Below are 21,152 nucleotides of genomic sequence, written 5' to 3' on the forward strand. Positions count from 1 at the left end.
CTGTGGCGGATGAATCAGAATTAGTTGGGAAACATAGATAATTAAGATGTTTTATTTGCATAATATGCTTATTTGAGATACTTGTCATTAGAATGTATCCTTTTGGACTATAGTGTTGGCAGTTGCACTTTTCCCTAAGCTGAGGCTCAGTCACTTGGGGCCCAGAGAGGGGAGAGGTCAGGCTTGTCTTTCACATGTCTCTGGTGCTATGCAGAATATCAGAAAGGGAAGAGAACAGAATGGAACATTGTCTTCATATGTGAATGTGTCTTTACCTATTCTTAAACCATGTGAAGGGATGGCGTGATTAATGGGGAACCAATTACTTGTCTCCACAATGTCTGTGTGCCAGTCACTCCCTCCTTTTCCCATTGGGGGTAGGTGTATGGCAGTGTCTGGAAACATTGTATGTCCTCTCTGATCTTACACTTATCCTGGGATAGTGTATGACCTAGAAGCTCACTCCCCTCAGTGAGCTTGTCCAAGAGTGGGGTCAAGAGGGGGTTTACTTGAGATGGGAGTATCTAGAGTTGATAATTGATATATGCCATTGGATGAGTGGGTGTTTTTGTACTATGAAATACTAGGAACGAGATTAGAACCTCGTCTGAGGGACCAAACTGAACGATAATTTATAGCGAATGTTATCTGGCTAAGGGATACTCCTTTCTCAAGAAAAAGTATTTATTTGTGAACAGTTCCTAAGATCTGTGGTTCGTCATTTAAGTTGAGAGGGGTGTATCTTGGCTATAAAAGATCTTTGTATTTTTCTGACATCACTTTTCAATGGTTCATTGGAGATAGCGCATCATTGAAAGTCAAAAAGGCTATTGCAAAGCTTATTATTAAAAAATATGTAGTTTAAGTATAACTCTAACTGGTGTGTGAAGTTTGTAACTCTCTCCTCATTTGGTAAAGCAGAAATATGCCACCACATACCTTGCACAACACCCTGTTGGTCTTTGCAAACATCAAAGTAGTGACTTGTTCATGCTTTACAACATCCGTAGAGTACGACCCTACCTCACACACAGGAAGCGGCACAGGTCCTAATCCAGGCACTCTCGTTTGGACTACTGCAACTTGCTGTTGGCTGGGCTCCCCGTTTGTGCCATCAAACCCCTGCAACTTATCCAGAATGCTGCAGCCCACCTGGTGTTCAACCTTCTCATGTTCTCCAATGTTACCCCACTCCTCCACACACTCCACTGGCTTCCAGTTGAAGCTCGCATCGACTACAAGACCATGGTACTTGCCTACAGAGCAGCAAGATGAACTGCCCCTCCCTACCTTAAGGCTATACTCAAACCTTACACCCCAACCCGAGCACTACGTTCTGCCACCTCTGGTCTCTTGGCCCTCCCACCCCTACGGAGGGCAGCTCTTGCTCAGCCCAGTCCAAGCTCTTCTGTCCTGGCACCCTGTCACGACTTCCGGTGAAGTCGGCTCCTCTCCTTGTTCGGCCAGCGTTTAGCGGTCGACGTCACCGTCTTTCTAGCCATCGCCGCTCATTTTTCATGTATCCATTTGTTTTGTCTTGTTCCCTGCACACCTGGTTTCATTCCCCATTCATATGTATCTATTCTTCTGTTCCCCATCATGTCATCATGTCAGGATTGTTTGTGTTACGTGTATTTTGATATTGTGGATATTGTTACGCACGTTACTTTTTGTCTGTGTTCCGTGTTTTGGCCACGTTTTATGTTATTTTGTGCTGTCATTTTGACCGGAATAAAAAGTGTGCCTGTTCACTACACTCTGCTCTCCTGCACCTGACTTCACCTCCAATACACACTCCTAACAGAATCCTACACCAACCATGGAGTCAGCAGGAGCAGGTACCCCGGTCAGAGGAGTCGAGGAAGCGTCCAGGAACACGCGGCTATGCTACATCATCTCGGTGCCATGATGGATCGGGTTTGTCCAGACCATGGACCGCTGGGAGAGACAGGAAGTCTCTCCAGTGTCTAGACCAGCTCAACCGGGGTTATCTCTACCTGTCCCGTCCAGATCCAGCTCCAGTGGAATACGTGTCTCCCTTCCCAGGGAGTATGATGGGACGGCCACACAGTGCCAGGGATTCCTTTTACAACTGGACCTATACCTGGCCACTGTTCACCCAGCTCCCTCTGGAAGGGAGAGAGTATTCCCCTTCGTCTCATGCCTATCGGGGAGAGCTCCGGAGTGGGCAAACGCCGTGTGGGGAGAGGACCACTTCGAGGAGTTTACCCGACGTTCGGACGTCTTTGACCATCCGCCCGAAGGTAGAGCGGCGGATGAACGACTCTTCCATTTGAGGCAGGGGACAAGGAGCGCACAGGATTTCGCACTTGGAGTTCCGGACCTTGGCTGCCGGAGCAGGATGGAACGACAGGGCCCTCATCGACCACTATTGATGCAGCTTACGTGAGGACGTCCGATGGGAGTTGGCCTGCAGGGATGCCACCACCACCTTTGACCAACTGGTGGATATGTCCATCCGGTTGGATAACCTGCTAGTCATCCATGGACGTCCTGAGGGGGCTCTGTCGGTTCCATCTCCCAGCACTCCCACTCCGGTGTCCATGGAGTTGGGAGGGGCTTCGCGTAGGGGGGCTGGAGAAGGGGCCTTCACGTGCACCATCTGTGGCTGCAGAGGGCACACTGCCGGCCGGTGCCGGGTTGGTCCCTCTGCGAGTCGAGGCAGCAGGCAGGGCACTCTGACATCACCCCAGGTGAGTATGCACCCCTCTCATCCAGAGTCCTCTGTTGTCCACCTGTTTGTACCTGTTTGTTTCCCTGAGTTCTCCCCGCATTCCCAGCATAAGGCGCTCGTCGATTCAGGCGCAGCAGGGAATTTTATTGACAGCACGTTAGCACTTACGTTAAGGATCCCCATTATTCCTGTGGATAGACCTTTTCCGGTTCACGCTCTGGATAGTCGACCATTAGGATTCGGGCTAATCAGGGAGGCCACTCCCTGGCCATGAAGACACAGGGGGGACACAATGAGAGAATCCGTCTCTTTCTCATTGACTCTCCTGCATTTCCCATGGAACTAGGCCTTCCCTGGTTGGCTCGTCATAACCCCACCATTTCCTGGCAACAGAGCGCTGTCACGGGGTGGTCGCGAGAGTGCTCCGGGAAGTGTGTAGTGGTTTCTGTTGGTGCTACCACAGTGGAAAATCCAGACTAGGTCTCCACCGTGAGCATTCCCCCAGAATATGCCAATTTGGCTCTCGCCTTCTGTAAGATGAAGGCGACTCAATTACCACCCCATCAATGGGAGGATTGTGCGATAAATCTCCTGGTAGACACTGCACTTCCCAGGAGTCCCTTGTATCCCCTGTCGCAAGTGTAGATGGTGGCTATGGCGACATATGTCTCCGAATCCCTGCATCAGGGGTACATTCGGTCCTCCACTTCACCCGCCTCCTCGAGTTTCTTTTTTGTGAAGAAGAAGGATGGAGGTCTGCACCCGTGCATTGATTATAGAGCTCTCAATCAAATCACGATGAGGTACAGTTACACGTTACCTCTTATCGCCAGGGCGATTGAGTCAATGCACAGGGCACGCTTCTTCACTAAACTGGATCTCAGGAGTGCGTACAATCTGGTACGTATCCGAGAGGGAGACGAGTGGAAGACGGAGTTTAGTACCACCTCAGGGCATTATGAGTACCTCGTCATGCCATACGGGTTGATGAATTCTCCATCAGTCTTCCAATCCTTCGTAGACAATATTTTTAGGGACCTGCACGGGCAGGGTGTAATGGTGTATATCGATGACATTCTGATATACTCCGCTACACGCGCCAAGCATGTGTCCTTGGTGCGCAAGGTACTTGGACGACTGTTGGAGCATGACCTGTGCGTCAAGGCTGAGAAATGCCTGTTCTTTCAACAGTCCATCTCGTTCCTAGTGTATCGCATTTCCACATCAGGGGTGGAGATGGAGAGTGACCGCATAGCAGCCGTGCGTAGTTGGCCAACTCCCACCATGGTAAAGGAGGTGCAGTGATTTTTAGGGTTTGCCAATTACTACTGGAGATTTATCCGGGGTTTTGGCCAGGTGGATGCTCCCATTACCTCACTGCTGAAGGGGGGTCCTGTACGTCTGCAGTGGTCGGTTGAGGCGGACAGGGCTTTTGGGCAGCTGGGAGCTCTGTTTACCTCGGCTCCCATGCTGGCCCATCCGGACCCCTCTTTGGCATTCATAGTGGAGGTGGACGCGTCAGTGGCTGGGATCGGAGCCGTGCTCTCTCAGTGCTCGGGCACGCCACCGAAGCTCCGCCCGGCGGAGCAGAACTATGATGTGGGGGACCGGGAGCTGTTGACTATGGTGAAGGCTTTGAAGGTGTGGAGACATTGGCTTGAGGGGGCCAAACACCCTTTTCTCATCTGGACTGACCCCCGCAACCTGAGGTACATCTGGACAGCGAGGAGACTGAATCCTCGTCAGGCGAGGTGGGCCATGTTCTTTACCCGTTTTGTGTTTACCCTGTCCTACAGACCAGCTGCCCAGACTGTTAAGGCAGATGCACTGTCCCGGCTGTATGACACAGAGGAGCGGCCCATGGATCAGACTCCCATTCTCCCGACCTCCTGCCTGGTAGCGCCGGTTGTGTGGGAGCTGGACGCGGACATTGAGTGGGCGTTGCGCACTGAACCCGCTCCACTCCAGTGTCCCGTTGGACTTCTGTACCTTCCATCTGCTGTCCGTGACCAGTTGATCTATTGGGCCCACACATCACCTTCCTCTGGTCATCCGGGGATCGGTCGGACGGTGCGCTGTCTGTCTGGCAAGTACTGGTGGCCCACCTTGGCTCGGAATGTGAGGCTTTATGTTTCCTCCTACTCGGTGTGCGCCCAGTGTAAGGCTCCTAGACACCTGCCAAGAGGTAAGTTACATACCTTACCCGTTCCATAATGGCCTTGGTCACAACTGTCGTTTGGTTTTATAACGGATCTTCCTTCCTCACAGGGGAATACCATGATCTTGGTCGTTGTGGATCGTTTCTCTCAGTCTTATCGTCTCCTCCCTCTGCCCGGTCTCCCTACGGCCCTACAAACTGCGGAGGCCCTGTTTACATATGTCTTCCGGCACTATGGGGTGCCTAAGGAGTGGGGAGAACAAGTATTTGATACACTGCCGATTTTGCAGGTTTTCCCTACTTACAAAGCATGTAGAGGTCTTTAATTTTTATCATAGGTACACTTCAACTGTGAGATACGGAATCTAAAACAGAAATGGAATGCAATAAAATGCAAATTATTTACTTAAAAATCATATAATGTGATTTTCTGGATTTTTGTTTTCGATACCGTCTCTCACAGTGGAAGTGTACCTTTGATAAAAAATGACAGACCTCTACATGCTTTGTAAGTAGGGACACCTGCAAAATCGGCAGTGTATCAAATACTTGTTCTCCTCACTATATATTAAAGATGTGAAAAAGATTTTAGCATATGCCAACAGCTATACAAAGCTTGGATTAACCGTTGAATTCCTGGACTGCCTCCGATTATGACATGTAGGAGACATCTATCATGCTGCCTTAATCCAGGTCAACTCTCTGCTCCGTTTGGTGTGCTTGTGTGTCTAGGTGGATGCAGAGAGCTACACAGTGCACACCCACCTCAGGCAGTCCATCTCCCAGGGCTGTGATTTACAGCCAGAAGAAAGAGTCATAGGCCGGTTTAAAACACTCTGTTAACAGACCAGCTTCCCAATGCCACATATAACTCAGCCTAGCAGTTATTCAATAAGACTCCTAACACACTACTGCCGTGACTCTCATAGATATTCTAAAGACTCCTACTGCTGTGACTTTCAGAAATATTCAATGATATCATTACTGCAGTGATGCTCATATATTCAATAACAGTTATTTCCCCAGACTACTGGTACATTATCTCTCAGAGGTGACATACAATAACATTGGCTCTCATAAATATTCTAAATACTCCTACTTCTATGACTTTCAGAAATATTCAACAATATCATTACCGCAGAGACGATCTTCAACAACATCAATTTTCTAGACTCCTGCTAGAGATACAATAACAGTTTCCAGTGGTGTAAAGTACTTAAGTCAAAATACGTTAAAGCACTACTTAAGTAGTTTTTGGGGGTATATGTACTTTACTGTACTATTTATATTTTTGCCTACTTTTACTTCACTACATTCCTAAAGATAATAATGTACAGTACTTTTTACTCCATACATTTTCCCTGACACCCAAAAGTACTCGTTACATTTTGGTCCAATTCACACACTTATCAAAAGAACATCCCTGGTCATCCCTACTGCCTCTGATCTGGCGGACTCACTAAACACACATGCTTCGTTTGTAAATGGTGTTGGAGTGTGCGCCTAGCTAACCGTCAATAAAGATTCAATAAAAATTGTGCCTTTTTGTTTGCTTAATATACGGAATTTGAAATGGTTTATGCTTTTACTTTTGATACTTAAGTACATTTTAGCAGTTCCATTTACTTTTGGTACTTAAGTACATTTAAATCCAAATACTTAGACTTTTACTCAAATTGTATTTTACTGGGTGACTTTTACTTGAGCCATTTTCTATTAAGGTATATTTACCTTTACTCAAGTATGACAATTGAGTATTTTTTCCACCACTGATCGTTTCTACTGTGACTCTTACAGATAATACACTCTACAGTAGTGTCGTTCATACACACATATATACTTGGTGATATTCAATAAGGGAGCACTTCGGGCCAACACAAATGGTCTCAAAGTTCTCACCTTGAAAAAAAAAATTTGCAAGTAGTCTTGATTCCCAAAATACCCTTCTGTCTCCTGTCCTCCATGCTTGATTTAAGACACATCTGGAGAGTTAATTTCAAGTCTGCTAGTGCCTAAATGAATCAAAACACAGAAGGCCTGAGCAGTGTAGAGTCAGTTACAGTAGGAGCACATACATGTATATCCTTCATCACATTCAGTTTCAGAGGAGAGGTCAAACAAAACCTCACAAGCACGCACACACACATCATATTGGGTTAGAGCAGATGAGCACCCCTGTAGAACTCAGTAGTCTGTTAGTACTGCTGTTAAAATGGTAAGAGCTTACTTAAAGGAGAAGTTAACTTTATTTGAACGAAATGTCTATTATCGATATAAATGGCCTGTTTATAGAAGTGCCCAGACACTTGTTTTTGAGAAACGTACCTCATCAGCAATATACTTCATGCTTGTTCAGCAGTTGAAGGCGCACAGAAAAACACGAACAAAGGCTCCAAAAACACCAACATACATCATTTTAAGAAATGACAACGCTCTCAGTATAGTGATGCAGGTCTTTATGAAATGTTGTACACATGAACTTGTATAATGCTAACTTTATCAGCAACTTTATATTCCATTTTGTGCTGGAAAAGTATTGTGGGCTACACAGAGAAGTATCGCCCGAGTTGCACAAAAATGGAATATAACTTACATTTACATCGCAAATAGATTTGGTTAAAATAAAGTAAACTTCTCCTTTAACCTCACTATCTCTCTCCTGTAAGATCTTCCACTGGCTGTAAATGAGATCACCACAGTGATCTGGGGAAAAGGTGGTCGAGGTAGGATGGATGGGTGGGGAGGGGAGGGGATTGGGTGGGCGGGTGGGGTGGGGAGGGGATTCTTGTGCTGCTGCCAGCACTGAAGAATGTCCACAGAAGAGCACAGGCCAGCACTTTTCAGAGAGATGCTGTAGTGTTGATCGGTGATCTCTCCCTCCCCCATCAGCACCAAATCATGGGCTTCCCATGGGAAGCGCCTCCTCTCCCCTCACATACAGAGCAGAACGACCAGGCTGAGCTCAGCTCCCATGCTAATTATCCATATGTTAATCTGCAGCAGCAGTTCATCTTTGGCACGGCCACATGCTGCTGTGCTGTGCTGAACTAAACCCTGCTACCTCCAGCATCTCTACCCAGTACACACGCCTTTCCATGGGCCACTAGCTGGTTGAAATTAATTTACTTTGCCATTTTTTCTAAACCCTTTCCCTCCAATCACTAAAACCATCCCCCCACACCAGAGGAGGCTGGTGGGAGGAGCTATAGGAGGACAGACTCATTGTAATGACTGAATTGGAATAAAGGGAAAGTATCAAACATATGGAAATGACATGTTTGACTCCATTACATTTATTCCATTCCATCCATTACAATGAGCCTGTCCTCCAATAGCTCTTTCCACCAGCCTCCTCTGCCCCATACATTCACCTTCCAAATCAGTACATGGATGGAAGCTGGCTGCATAAATTAGATGCGGGCTAATCTTATTTCCTAATTTTCCCTGACAGCAGGTTGCTGCCACCCACCAGCCCTGTGCTACTGCTAGCAGTACCACTAGCACGGGCAGCAGACGGAGCAGCACAGAAGGACCTGCATGCCAGGTTATGGCAGTGGTTGGTCCTCTTTCTTTTTCAGACTGACACAATGTCTGTCAGACCATGTCATTTTTCTCTCTATCACTTTTTTCACCTCTGTTGGATGGTGATACTGGAGGTGAGAATTCATTAAGGTGTTATGATTTGAGTGTCTCTCTCATTCATTCATATACACACAAATACACACACACACACAAAAACATACACACACACACACACACACACGGACACACCTTACTCACCTTCATACAATCCTCTGCATTCTCTGACACGCAGTTATTCCTTAAATTTCTTTGAACACCTTTTCACACAAAATGAACCATGAAATACCATAATCATGTCTTGTAGCATCTTTCTTTGCTGAATTTACTTATTTTCCTTTTGGCCTTTTTCTGAAATTGAATATTTCATACCGTTATTGCATTCAACAAATTAGTTGCAGTTAGTAATGAATCCTGAGAAATTATCTGCTTAAAGATTAAAAAGAGGAATTTAAACGTGGTTTTCGTGTACACCTTTGGCGCCATCCTGAGGATGTGGATATGATATCCTCCTAAAATCCATCTGGCTTTTAGTGTTGTTGTTTTTTTACTCCAGATCTTTGTTCATTCAGTGATTATAACAGTTAATACAATAAAATGAATTGATGGTGGTATCAAGTATCAAGATCATTTGGACTATTATGCGCTTAAGAAGACACACACACATTGCAATATAAAGCAGGCTTTCAGAGCAAACCCAGCAATTGTCTGTAAAGTAATATATTTATTGAGATGAATAGGGCCAAAAATGAAATGAATAATGTATTATCTGACTATCTCACTGTACATATGAAAAGGCCATGTACAGTATTTAGAGCTCTGCTGGTAACTAACCAGGTTTCCCTTTTTGTCTGTGGTAGTACAGTAATAAAGGACCAATCGGATATGCAATTACACGCATGCGCGCAGAACCTACTTTCACTGTATTTTGATCCTTCTAACATTAGACTGGAGTGGCTTGGGAATTCCCCAGGACAACTATTTTAGCAAGACGCCTTGACTTGAAACAGCTTAAGACGGTAACATTTATTTTACTCCTTAAATAACCTTTTAAAATATTAACTTTATCAGTTAGAGTTTAGGTGCAGCGCCCTGCGCTGTTTTCCTAACCTGGTCCTAGCACTTTAGCTTGCAAGCTAGCCAACTGCTACTGTCAAGCTGGCAGCTTGACAGCACAGCTAACGTTAGCTTGTTAATTTTCTTTAGACAGTTTGCTATCAGGCTAGCTACTAAAAGTAAATATACACCAATTTTAACAAGCTGTTATTGCCATTATTGCAGAGGAATTTTTGAAAAAAAAGTGCATAGCTAGCTAGCAACGGTATTCGTAATGGCTGGTATTCAGCCCAGGTGCGATTCTGGAAAGCCGCCTACACGGCCTGGACTTTACTTCGGGCTTGAAAAACACGACGCTCTGTGTACTTCTACACCGGAGGATTGGTGCGACAGTGGGCTAGATTGTCTGAGTGGAGCAGCGCTGAGTCTGGATGACCCCTTCAGCAACGAGGTATCCCAAACATGGGTGCCCGGGTCCCCTCCGTACACGACCTCCTACCCATCACTGGATGACACTGACAAGCGCCCCATGGACTGTAGTTCACCGGGGGGTGAAGAGAGGTTGGACTCGGCTATAGGGGACTCAATTACAGATGAGACTATGGGGAGTATATCACAGGGGCTGGGGACCATGCACCTGAATGAACCAGTTATCAGTGACACAGTGGATGACAGTGGGAGGCAAGCGTCACTGATCCCAGAGGAGGAAAGACGGAGAAGAGAGATATTCAACACACTGAACTTTGTGTCTGAGGATGGAGACACGTGAGAAGCCTCTCCTTACTATTCACATGGTGAACAGCAGTTTGTTGGCTATTTGTACTTATCTCAAACACCTCCTTTGCTCATAGGGCTCTTCACTTGGCTCTTATCCACGAGCACTGGGCCTTTGTACAGTACCTTCTGGGGGTGATAGCGCTGGACAGGAGCTGGGTGCCTTACCTGGACATCCAGAACCACTTGGGACAGGTAAGCACAAGGACACAGCTGCATTTGCAACACTGGAGTATTTACAGGGAAATTTGTGACAAAATATCTAAACAAACGTATTATTAAAGACTTTCCAAATGTAGGTCTGTTGTAGACCCACTTCTTCTCTGCTAACCTCATGTCAAAATACAAGTCCTGCCAGTGTGCCATATGTGGACAAAAAATCTAATAAAATTGTATTGGTCACATACACATGGTAAGCAGATGTTAATACGAGTGTAGCAAAATGCTTGTGCTTCTAGTTCTGACAGTGCAGCAATATCTACAACAACTACCTAATACATACATCTAAGTAAAGTGATGGATTAAGAATATATAAATATATGGATGAGCAATGACTTAGCAGGCATAGGCAAGATGGTATAAAATACCGTATATACATATGGGAAGATATGTAAACATCATTATTAAAGTGACTAGTGATCCATTTTTTTAAGTGGCCAATGATTTAATGTCTGCATGTAGCAGCTGTTTGCATGTAGGCAGCAGCCTCTGTGTTAGTGATGGCTGTTTAAGTCTGATGGCCTTGAGAGAGAAGCTATTTTTCAGTCTCGGTCCCAGCTTTGATGCACCTAAACTGACCTCGCCTTCTGGATGGTAGCGGGGTGAACAGGCAGTGGCTCGGGTGGTTGTTGTCCTTGATTATCTTTTTTTTGCCTTCCTGTGACATCGGGTGCTGTGTGTGTCCTGGAAGGCAGGTAGTTTGCCCGTGGTGTTGCGTTGTGCAGACCGCACCACACTCTGGAGAGCCCTATGGTTGTAGGCAGTGCAGTTGCCATACCAGGCGGTGATACAGCAGAAAGAATGCTCTCAATTGTGCATCTGTAAAAGTTTGAAAGGGTCTTAGGTGACAAGCCACATTTCTTCAGCCTCCTGAGGTTGAAGAGGCCTTCTTCACCACACTGTATGTGCGTGGACCATTTCCGTTTGTCTGTGACGTATACGCCGAGGAACTTAACTTTCACCTTCTCCACTGCTGTCCTGTCGACGTGGATAGGGGGATGCTCCCTCTGCTGTTTCCTGAAGTCCACGATCAATGAATACCTTGTGGGGGATTTATTTTGACATGATGTAAGCAGAGAGGAAGTGGGTCTACAACAGACCCACATTTGGAAAGTCTGTTAAGTAATATGTTCCTTTCAGATGTTTTAACAAATTCCCCCCCCCCTTTTAATGACCAACCGTCCTGCCCACTAGCACAGTATGTTGAAATTGAATTTTATTTAACTTCTGGCTTCCCAAAGACTGTTATTGTGCAACTCAATACAATAGGGAGCAACGCTGTAGGTTAAATCTATTTGAATTCAATCACTTGACAGCACCCCTTTTGATTTGAACAAAACCTTATATTTGCCCATTGTAGAAGTGCTCCGAACACTGACTTTTTGGACCTGAATGTCAAAATATTCAAGAGACAAAGGTGTTTAAAGTTGACCCATTTTTGCATACCCCACCATACCATGAAACATCCATGTCTTCACCACTGTAATGGATAAACAGTTGAGATTCATATCATTTAAAAGCTTACAAACAGGGTTGTCAAATTATAAAAACAATCTCGTACAAAAATAATATACACACACTACTGGTCAAAAGTTTTAGAACACTTACTTAAGGGTTTTTATTTTTACTATTTAATACATTGTAGAACAATAGTGAAGACATCAAAACAATGAAATAACACATGGAATCATGTTGTAACCAATGAAGTATTAAACAAATCAAAATATATTTGAGATTCTTCAAATAGCCACTAACGACAACAGTGTTAAACAATTTAAAATATATTTTATATTTGGGATTCTTCAAGTAGCCACCATTTGCTTTGATGATAGCTTTGCACACTGTTGGCATTCTCTCAACCAGCTTCATGAGGTAGTCACCTGGAATGCATTTCAATTAACAGGTGTGCCTTGTTAATTTGTTGAATTTCTTTGCTTAATGCGTTTGATCCAATCAGTTGTTGTGACGTGGTGGTGGGGGGGGGGGTATACAGAAGATAGCCCTATTTGGTAAAAAAACAAGTTCGTATTATAGCAAGAACAACTCAAATAAGCATAGAGGAATGACAGTCCATTACTTTAAAACATGAAGGTCAGTCAATACAGAACATTTCAACAAACTTGAAAGTTTCTTCAAGTGCAGTCACAAAAACCATCAAGAAACTGGCTCTCATGAGGACCGCCACAGGAATGGAAGACCCAGAGTTACCTCTGCTGCAGAGGATAAGTTCATTAAAGTTCATTAAAGTTATGGGAGATTTTTGCTCCAACAGCTGTGTCTTTGTGAGACGCTGTGTGGGTGAAAGGATGATCTCTGCATGTGTATTTCCCACCATGAAGCATGGAGGAGATGGTGTTGGGGTGCTTTGCTGGTGACACGGTCAGTGATTTATTTTGAATTCAAGGCACACTTAACCAGCATGGCTACCACAGCATTCTGCAGCGATACGCCATCCCATCTGGTTTGCGCTTAGTCCCACTATCATTTGTTTTTCAACAAGACACTGACTCAACACACCTCCAGGCTGTGTAAGGGCTATTTTACCAAGAAGGAGAGGGATGGAGTGCTGCATCAGATGACCTGGCCTCCACAATCCCCCAACCTCAACCAAATTGAGATGGTTTGGGATGAGTCGGAGCGCAAATTGAAGGAAATGCATCCAACAAGTGCTCAGCATATGTGGGAACTCCTTCAAGACTGTTGGAAAAGCATTCCAGGGGAAGCTGGTTGAGAGAATGCCAAGAGTGTGCAAAGCTGTCATCAAGGCAATAGGTGGCTACTTTGAAGAATCTCCAATATATATTTTGATTTGTTTAACACTTTGTTACTTCATGATTCCATATATTATTTTATAGTTTTGTCTTCACTATTATTCTAAAAAATAAAAAGAAAGAAAAACCCTTGAATGAGTAGGTGTTCTAAAACTTTTGACAGGTAGTGTGTGTGTATACACGCACACACACAGTGCATTCAGATAGGATTCAGACCCCTGGACATTTCCCACATTTTGTTACATTACAGCCTTATTCTAAAATGTATTAAATCGTTTTTTTCCCGACCTCAATCTACCCACAATATACCATAATAACGAGCAATAACGTTTTTCTAAATTTGAGCAAATGTATAAAAAATAAAACTCACAGTTACATAAGTGTTCAGACACTTTACAATATACCATAATAAGCACAGACCCTGACTAGTCTCCCAAGCACCTTCGGCAGTGATTACAGCCTTGTTTTATTGGGTATGGGTATGACACTACAAAATTGGCACATCTGTATTTGGGGAGTTTCTCCCATTCTTCTCTGCAGATCCTCTCAAGCTCTGTCAGGTTGGATGGGGAGCGTTGCTGCACATCTATTTTTCAGGTCTCTCCAGAGTTGTTCGATCGGGCTCAAGGACATTGAGACTTGTCCCGAAGCCACTCCTGTGTTTTCTTGGCTGTGTGCTTAGGGTTGTTGTCCTGTTGGAAGGTGAACTTTCACCCCAGTCTGAGGTCTTGAGCACTCTGGAGCAGGTTTTCATCAAGGATCTCTCTGTACTTCTTTGCCTCGACCCTGACTAGTCTCCCAGTCCCTGACGCTGAAAACCATCCCCACAGCATGATGCTGCCACCACCATGCTTCACTGTAGGAATGGTGCCAGGTTTCCTCCAGGTGTGATGCTTGGCATTCAGGTCAAATAGTTCAATTTTGGTTTCATCAGTCCTTTAGGTGCCTTTCGTCCACTCCAAGTGAGCTGTCATGTGCCTTTTTTTTACTGAGGAGTGGCTTCCGTCTGGTCACTACTTTAAAGGCCTGACTGGTGGAGTGCTGCAGAGATGGTTGTCCTTCTGGAAGGTTCTCCCATCTCAACATAGGAACTCTAGAGCTCTGTCAGAGTGACCATTGGCTTCTTGGTCACCTCCCTGACCAAGGCCCTTCTCCCCCGATTGCTCAGTTTGGCTGGGCGGCCAGCTCTCGGAAGAGTTTTGGTGGTTCCAAACTTCTTCCATTTTAAGAATGATAGAGGTCACTGTGTTCTTGGAGACCTTCAATGCTGCAGAAATGTTTTGGTACCCTTCCCCAGATCTGTGACTCGACACAATCCACTCTCGGATCTCTAAGGACAATTCCTTCGACCTCATGGCTTGGTCTGACATGCACTGTCAACTGTGGGACCTTATATAGACAGGTGTGTGCCTTTCCAAAACATGTCCAATCAAGTGAATTTACCACAGGTGAACTCCAAGTTGTAGAAAAATCTCATGGAAAATCAATGGAAACAGGATGCATCTGAGCTCAATATCTAGTTTCATATCAATGGGTCTGAATGCATATGTAAATAAGGTATTTCTGTTTTTTTTCTTTATAAATTTCAAAACAGTTTTTGCTTTGTCAAGGGGTCTGAATACTTTCCAAAAGCACTGTATATGTTTGTAAAGTACATTATTGCACCCACCCTGTATTCAAAAGTATGTTCTGTCTCAACTGATGGTGGTTACAACACAACCTCAGATGATGTAAACCAGGGTCTAAGTAAGCTAAAACATATATGAAAAAAATCAGTTTACACATTTTTGGACAATTGATGTTAAAGGTTACTTTATTACAAAACATTTTACAACCCTGTTTGTAAGCATTTAGATATCAATCTCAACTGTTTATCTTTTCCAGTGATGAAGACATGGATGTTTCATGGTATGGTGGGGTATGCTAAACTTTGAGCACCTCTATCTCCTGAATACTTCGGCAATCAGGTCCAAAAAGTACATTTCTGAACATTTCTTCCATGGGCAAACGCATATGGAAAGTTTGTTTTAAATCAAAAAGGATACTGTGAAAAGTGATTGAATAAATACACCAGCATTGCTAATGGCTAAGGGTTACACTGCTCTACTGAGCCTAGATCCGCCACGCCAGCATATGGGGATTTCACAATGGGGGATTTATTACTGCTAAATAGCTAACAAAATGGCTATACGGACTATCTGCATTGATCCTCACACTGACATGCCAACACACACACTCGTGTGCACACTTCATTTGTTCACACACAACACTCTACACACACACACACACTATACACACATGCGCACACACTCGCATAAAATCATCATACTCTGCTGCTACTCTGTTGATCTTATATCCTGTTGCCAAGTCACCTCACCCCTATACCAGTGGAGGCTGCTGAGGGGAGGACGGTTCATAATAAATGCTGAAACCATGTGTTTGATGTATTTGATACCATTCCACTAATTCCTCTCCAGCCATTACCATGAGCCCGTCCTCCCCAATTAAGGTGCCACCAACCTCTTGTGTCCTCTCCATATCTAGCCCTACCACGCCAGTATTCCTGTACATTGTAAATATGGTATTGGTACTGACCCTGTATATACAAAAGTATGTGGACACCCCTTCAAATATATGGATTTGGCTATTTCAACCACACCCATTGCTGACAGGTGTATAAAATAGAGAACACCGCCATGTAATCTCCATAGACAAACATTGACCTTACTGAAGAGTTCAGTTACTTTCAACGTGGCACTGTCATAGGATGCCACCTTTCCAACAAGTCAATTTGTCAAGTTTCTGCCCTGCTAGAACTGCCCTGATCAACTGTAAGTGCTGTTGTTGTGAAGTGGAAACCTCTAGGAGCAACAACGGCTCTGCCACGAAGCGGTAGGCCACACAAGCTCATAAAAAAGGACCGCCGAGTGCTATAGTGTGTAAAAATTCTGTCCTCAGTTTCAAAACTCACTACCGTGTTCCAAACTGCCTCTGGAAGCAACGTCAGCACAATAATTGTTTGTTGGGATCTTCAAGAAATGGGTTTCCATGGCCGAGCAGCTGCACACAAGCCTAAGATCACCATGCGCAATGCCAGCGTCGGCTGGAGTGGTGTAAAGCTCGCCGCTATGTTCTCTGCACTGATGAATCACACTTCACCATCTGATAGTCTGACGGATGAATCTGGGTTTGGCGGATGCCAGGAGAACACTACCTGCCCCAATACATAGTGCCAACTGGAAAGTTTGGAGGATGAATAATGGTCTGGGGCTGTTTTTTCATGGTTCGGGCTAGGTCACTTTGTTCTAGTGAAGGGAAATCTTAACGCTACAGCAAACATTGACATTCTAGACGATTCTGTGCTTCCAACTTTGGCAACAGTTTGGGGAAGGACCTTTCCTGTTTCAGCATGACAATGCCCCCATGCAGAAAGTGAGGTCAATACAGAAATGGTTTGTTGAGATTGGTGTGGAAGAACTTTGACTGGCCTGCACAGAGCCCTGACCTCAACCCCATTGAACACCTTTGGGATGAATTGGAACGCTGACTGCGGGTCGGGCCTAATCGCCCAGCATCAGTGCCCACAGCAATGTTCCAACATCTAGTGGAAAGCCTTCCCAGAAGAGTGGATGTTGTTTTTAGCAGAAAAGGGGCGACCAACTCCATATTAATGTTCTTATTTATGTATCTTGTGTGTTCTTGTTCTACTTTTATTTTATTGTCTTTTTTAAATTTTTACTACTGATATTGATTACTGCATTGTTGGGAAAGAGCTTGCGCACGAGACAATAAAACTTGAAACTAACATGTAATTAACACGTCACCTTCCATTTTCTTGTCCCTCTCCTCCTTTCCTTTTTTGTCCACTTTTCTTCCTCTGTCAGACTGCCCTTCACCTGGCTGTCATAGTGGACCAGTCTCAGTTTGTGCGAGGGCTGCTGTGGGGTGCTGCGAGCGCTGAGCTCCAGGAGAGGGGAGGGAACACACCGCTGCACTTGGCTGTCAGGGAGCTGAGGCAGGACTGTGTACGAGAGATCACCTCCAACTGCCAGAGCACTGACTACCTGCATGTCACCAACTACTCGGGTACACGGATCACCCCGAGGACATGGAGCCAGTTATTTTAACGTTAGAAACTCTGCATCGCTGCTTACCTTTGTTTCTCTATTTGTAATGTCAACCTCCCTTCTGCTCTCTCTTCTCTTTCAGGGGTGAGTGCACTGCATTTGGCAGTACAGAGGGGCAAAGAGGACATAATCAGCATGCTGATTGATGCAGGAGCCAATGTTAACCAGAGGGTGAGTAGCCCACATTTAGTTACTGTATCAAACTGATGAAGACAGCGTGGGTCCTCTATGCCCGCTGGGTTCCAACATGCCTCAGTACTTCATTAATCAAACTCATTATTAAAGGTCCCCTTACCTAATGAGCAAGATAATTACACTTAAAGGTTATGATGATGCCTCTCTCCCCTCCTGCCCCCCCAGGACCAGGGCTCAGGCCGCTCCCCTTTACACTGGGCCGTGGAGTCCCAGAGCCCCAGGCTGGTGCAGCTACTGCTGCAGGGGGGGGCCAATGTAGACCAGCCCTCCTATGCAGGCCACACGGCCCTCTACTGCGCCCTGCACAGGCCCAACAAGGAGGTACAGGCCCTGCTCAAGGCTAGAGGGGCCTCTGACACACAGGTCCGGGATGAAGAGGATGAGGAAGCAGAGGAGAGGGAGAGCGAAGATGTGAGGGTGGTCTGGGGCAGTTACAGTTAGCATTGTACATGTTTGATCACACATTGTCTATCATGGCTGTAAGTGTTATTATTAGGTTTATGACTCCATCATGAAGATTAACACTGCTGTTCTGTTTTCCTCCTGTAGGAAGAGTTTGATGACGTTGTTATCAACGGACAACGAGTGCACTAACCATGAACATGGACACTAAGCCACATGGAGTCATGGCGCTGCTGTTGGGCTAAGCTATAGATGTAGATTGTGTGTGTGGTTCGTGTATGTATGTGTGCCTGTAAATTGTATATATCAAGGCTACTGGGGAACTCCAGTTCTCAACCCAGTCAGGAACTAAATTGTTTGAATTAGTTCCCTTAAATTGTGCAGAGGGCAAGCTAATATTAGTTGGATCACATGGGTTTTAATGTCTGTCTGGAGCTAAGCTTGCCAAGACTAGTGTTGCCTACTCTAAGCATGGGAGAATGATCCAACCATGGACTCAGCTGTGTGCTGTCAAACTCAAATCATGGCCCCACCCACTAGTGGCCACATCTCTTGTTCATGTCCCACCCCACCGTTCGCTCACATTCAACTCCACTGCTCAGATGGGCTGCTGATACCCATCTTCAGGGTAATCTATGGTGCAAAGTCAGAAAAGGTTTTGATGTTTAAATACCCAGTAACACATTGATACTGCAGTGAGCTGTAAATCAGACCAGTTGGATTCGATTTGTTTATTTTAAATTTTTAAATGTCTCTATAAGCTAAAGAATTGCAGCTCGATTAAGTTCTCAAATAACCCATACTGTATGTTTTAAATTCAAGCTATTGCTAAAGGGCAGATATAGCTGGCATTTGGGGACTTAAAAAAAAAAATCCCCCTCTGTTTAAATAACCACTTGATCATGATTTTCTTGCCTCTGATGGTGATCTTTAGCTGCATGGATTTTTATTTTATTTTTCCAATGCTAATCGTGAAATTAGGCTATAGATAAGAGATGTGGGTTTGGGATTAAAGTAGTTGGATTATCTGAGATGTTTGCATTATTAACAGTTCAGGGTTAAGGGAAGATGTGAATGTACATCAGGTAGAGGTTAATGCATGCCAAGGTAAGTAGTTCATTTGGGATGGAAAGAGAAAGGAGGGGCAAACTCAACACATTGGTACAAAATCATCTTTGCTTCCAGTTGAATTTAAAAAAATAATTTCACGTATTCGAGAACCTCTGCAAATCTACATGAATTGATATTTGACCTATTGCATGGGTGACGTGATCCAACTATTTCAGTAATGGATCAATTCCTGAATAGGAGTGCTCTAACCAGGGCCTGATTTGTCCCTGGAGTGATGTTGTCATTTAGTCCATTTTATGTACAGTTCACCAATTAAAGACGGAACTACAAGAAGCAAATACAGGGACCCACCCAGAACAAGGGTTGGAGATCCCTGGTCTAAAAGAATCTGGTGTATATTCGCTTTGTGCATTTGGATTATTTTGAAGGATTGACTGTTGATTTGACAGGCTAGGATGCCTCTGTGTTTGCTCATCAGCAGGAGCATGGTGTCTACATGATTATTGTAATTAAAACTAAAATAAATAGTATTAAGAGGCTATGCAGTGTCTGCTGTTTATTCTCACTAAACACGCAAAAGTATAGATTCTGAATCAGTTGTAGTTTAACTTCCATGCACTACTTTGATACAGTTACAGCATCCGGAAGCCGAGGCTACGTTATACATACTTTCATGGTTTAACTTGCAAAGAGTTTGAAACAGTTTTGCAGGCTGTTGTACAATCCATTCGGCTGCTTCTGATCATCTATCATCTTTACAATCTCATATGGTACCTGCACTCATATTTGTCACACTCGTCAGGGACACTTTGTCCATGGATCAAAAATGGAGTCTGCTTATTAACATTTTAATTATGGGGAAGCTGGTGTGGTAACCCTGGCTCAAAATGTTGCTAGATTCATTTGGAGAATAAATCATGTCCTCTCAAGTAGGCCTGATGTTTTTAAATGTTTATTGTTGAAATGTATTGTCATTTAGTTAGCTGAAAATGGCAACATTCAAAGTAAACCAGGCAAACACCCTATAACTTAAATTCATAATTTCACAATTTTTGTGAAAATGGCATGTTTCGATGTTTTATAGTAAAAAAAGATGCACACCAGATGATATCAGAAATAATTTTGGAATAATCTGGTGTGCATTGTGATTTTAACCAACTATGAGCAGGCAAAGGTTTGTAAAAAAAAAAAAATGTGTTTATAGCCTGAATTTTTTTGCACTGGCCCTACACACAATACCCCATAATGTCAGAGGAATTATATTTTTATTTTATTAATTTCAAATGAAAAGCTGAAATGTCTTGAGTCAATAAGTATTCATCCCCTTTTTCATGGCAAGCCTAAATAAATTCAGGTTAAGCAAATGTTTACTCAAGTCATATAAGTTCCATGCACTGTGTGAAATAATAGTTTCACATTTTTGAATGATTACCTCATCTCTGTAACCCACACATACAATTATCTGTAAGGTCCCTCAATCGAGCGATGCATTTCAGCCACAGATTCAACCACAAAGATGAGCGAGGTTATCCATTGCCTCGCAAAGAAGGTCACCTATTGATAGATGGGTAAAAAATTAAAAAGCAGGCACTGAATAGAACTTTGTGTATGGTTAAATAAAAAATTACACTTCAGATGATCAATACACCCAGTCACTACACAGATACAAGCGTCATTGCTAACTCAATTGCCGGAGAGGAAGCAAACCGTTTAGGGATTTCACCATTAGCAACTTAAAAACAGTTAGAGTTTGACAGAGATGGAAGAATTTTTAAAAGAATAATGGGCAAATGTTGCACAATCCAGGTGAAAACCCAATCCTGGGGAAAGCTCTTAAAACTGCTTCTGTGAAGCATTGACTCAGATGTGTGAATACTTATGGAAATGAGATATTTCTGCATTTATTTGCAAACATTTCTAAAAACATGTTTTCACTTTGTCATTATGGGTGTAGATGGGTGAAAATATATATACAGTGGGGCAAAAAGGTATTTAGTCAGCCACCAATTGTGCAAGTTCTCCCACTTAAAAAGATGAGAGGCCTGTAATTTTCATCATAGGTACACTTCAACTATGACAGACAAAATGAGAAAAAAACATCCAGA

At 44.0% G+C, this 21,152-nt stretch overlaps 1 protein-coding gene across 2 annotated transcripts; it reads left to right on the forward strand.

Annotated features, from left to right (window-relative positions):
* Positions 1-9,325: 9,325 nt before the first annotated feature.
* Positions 9,326-19,586, forward strand: LOC109892625 (NF-kappa-B inhibitor alpha-like). 2 transcript variants are annotated; one of them, XM_020485308.2, is made up of 6 exons: positions 9,326-10,253; positions 10,340-10,457; positions 17,137-17,338; positions 17,462-17,550; positions 17,740-17,985; positions 18,124-19,586. In XM_020485308.2, the coding sequence occupies exons 1-6, from the start codon at positions 9,763-9,765 to the stop codon at positions 18,166-18,168; spliced, it is 1,191 nt and encodes a 396-aa protein (XP_020340897.1). In that variant the 5' UTR covers positions 9,326-9,762; the 3' UTR covers positions 18,169-19,586. The 2 variants fall into 2 exon arrangements, with proteins under 2 accessions (XP_020340897.1, XP_031682401.1); XM_031826541.1 differs by having other exon boundaries at positions 9,328-10,253; positions 17,740-17,895.
* Positions 19,587-21,152: the final 1,566 nt, after the last annotated feature.

This window comes from Oncorhynchus kisutch, linkage group LG6, assembly GCF_002021735.2.
Source record: "Oncorhynchus kisutch isolate 150728-3 linkage group LG6, Okis_V2, whole genome shotgun sequence".
Taxonomy (NCBI): domain Eukaryota; kingdom Metazoa; phylum Chordata; class Actinopteri; order Salmoniformes; family Salmonidae; genus Oncorhynchus; species Oncorhynchus kisutch.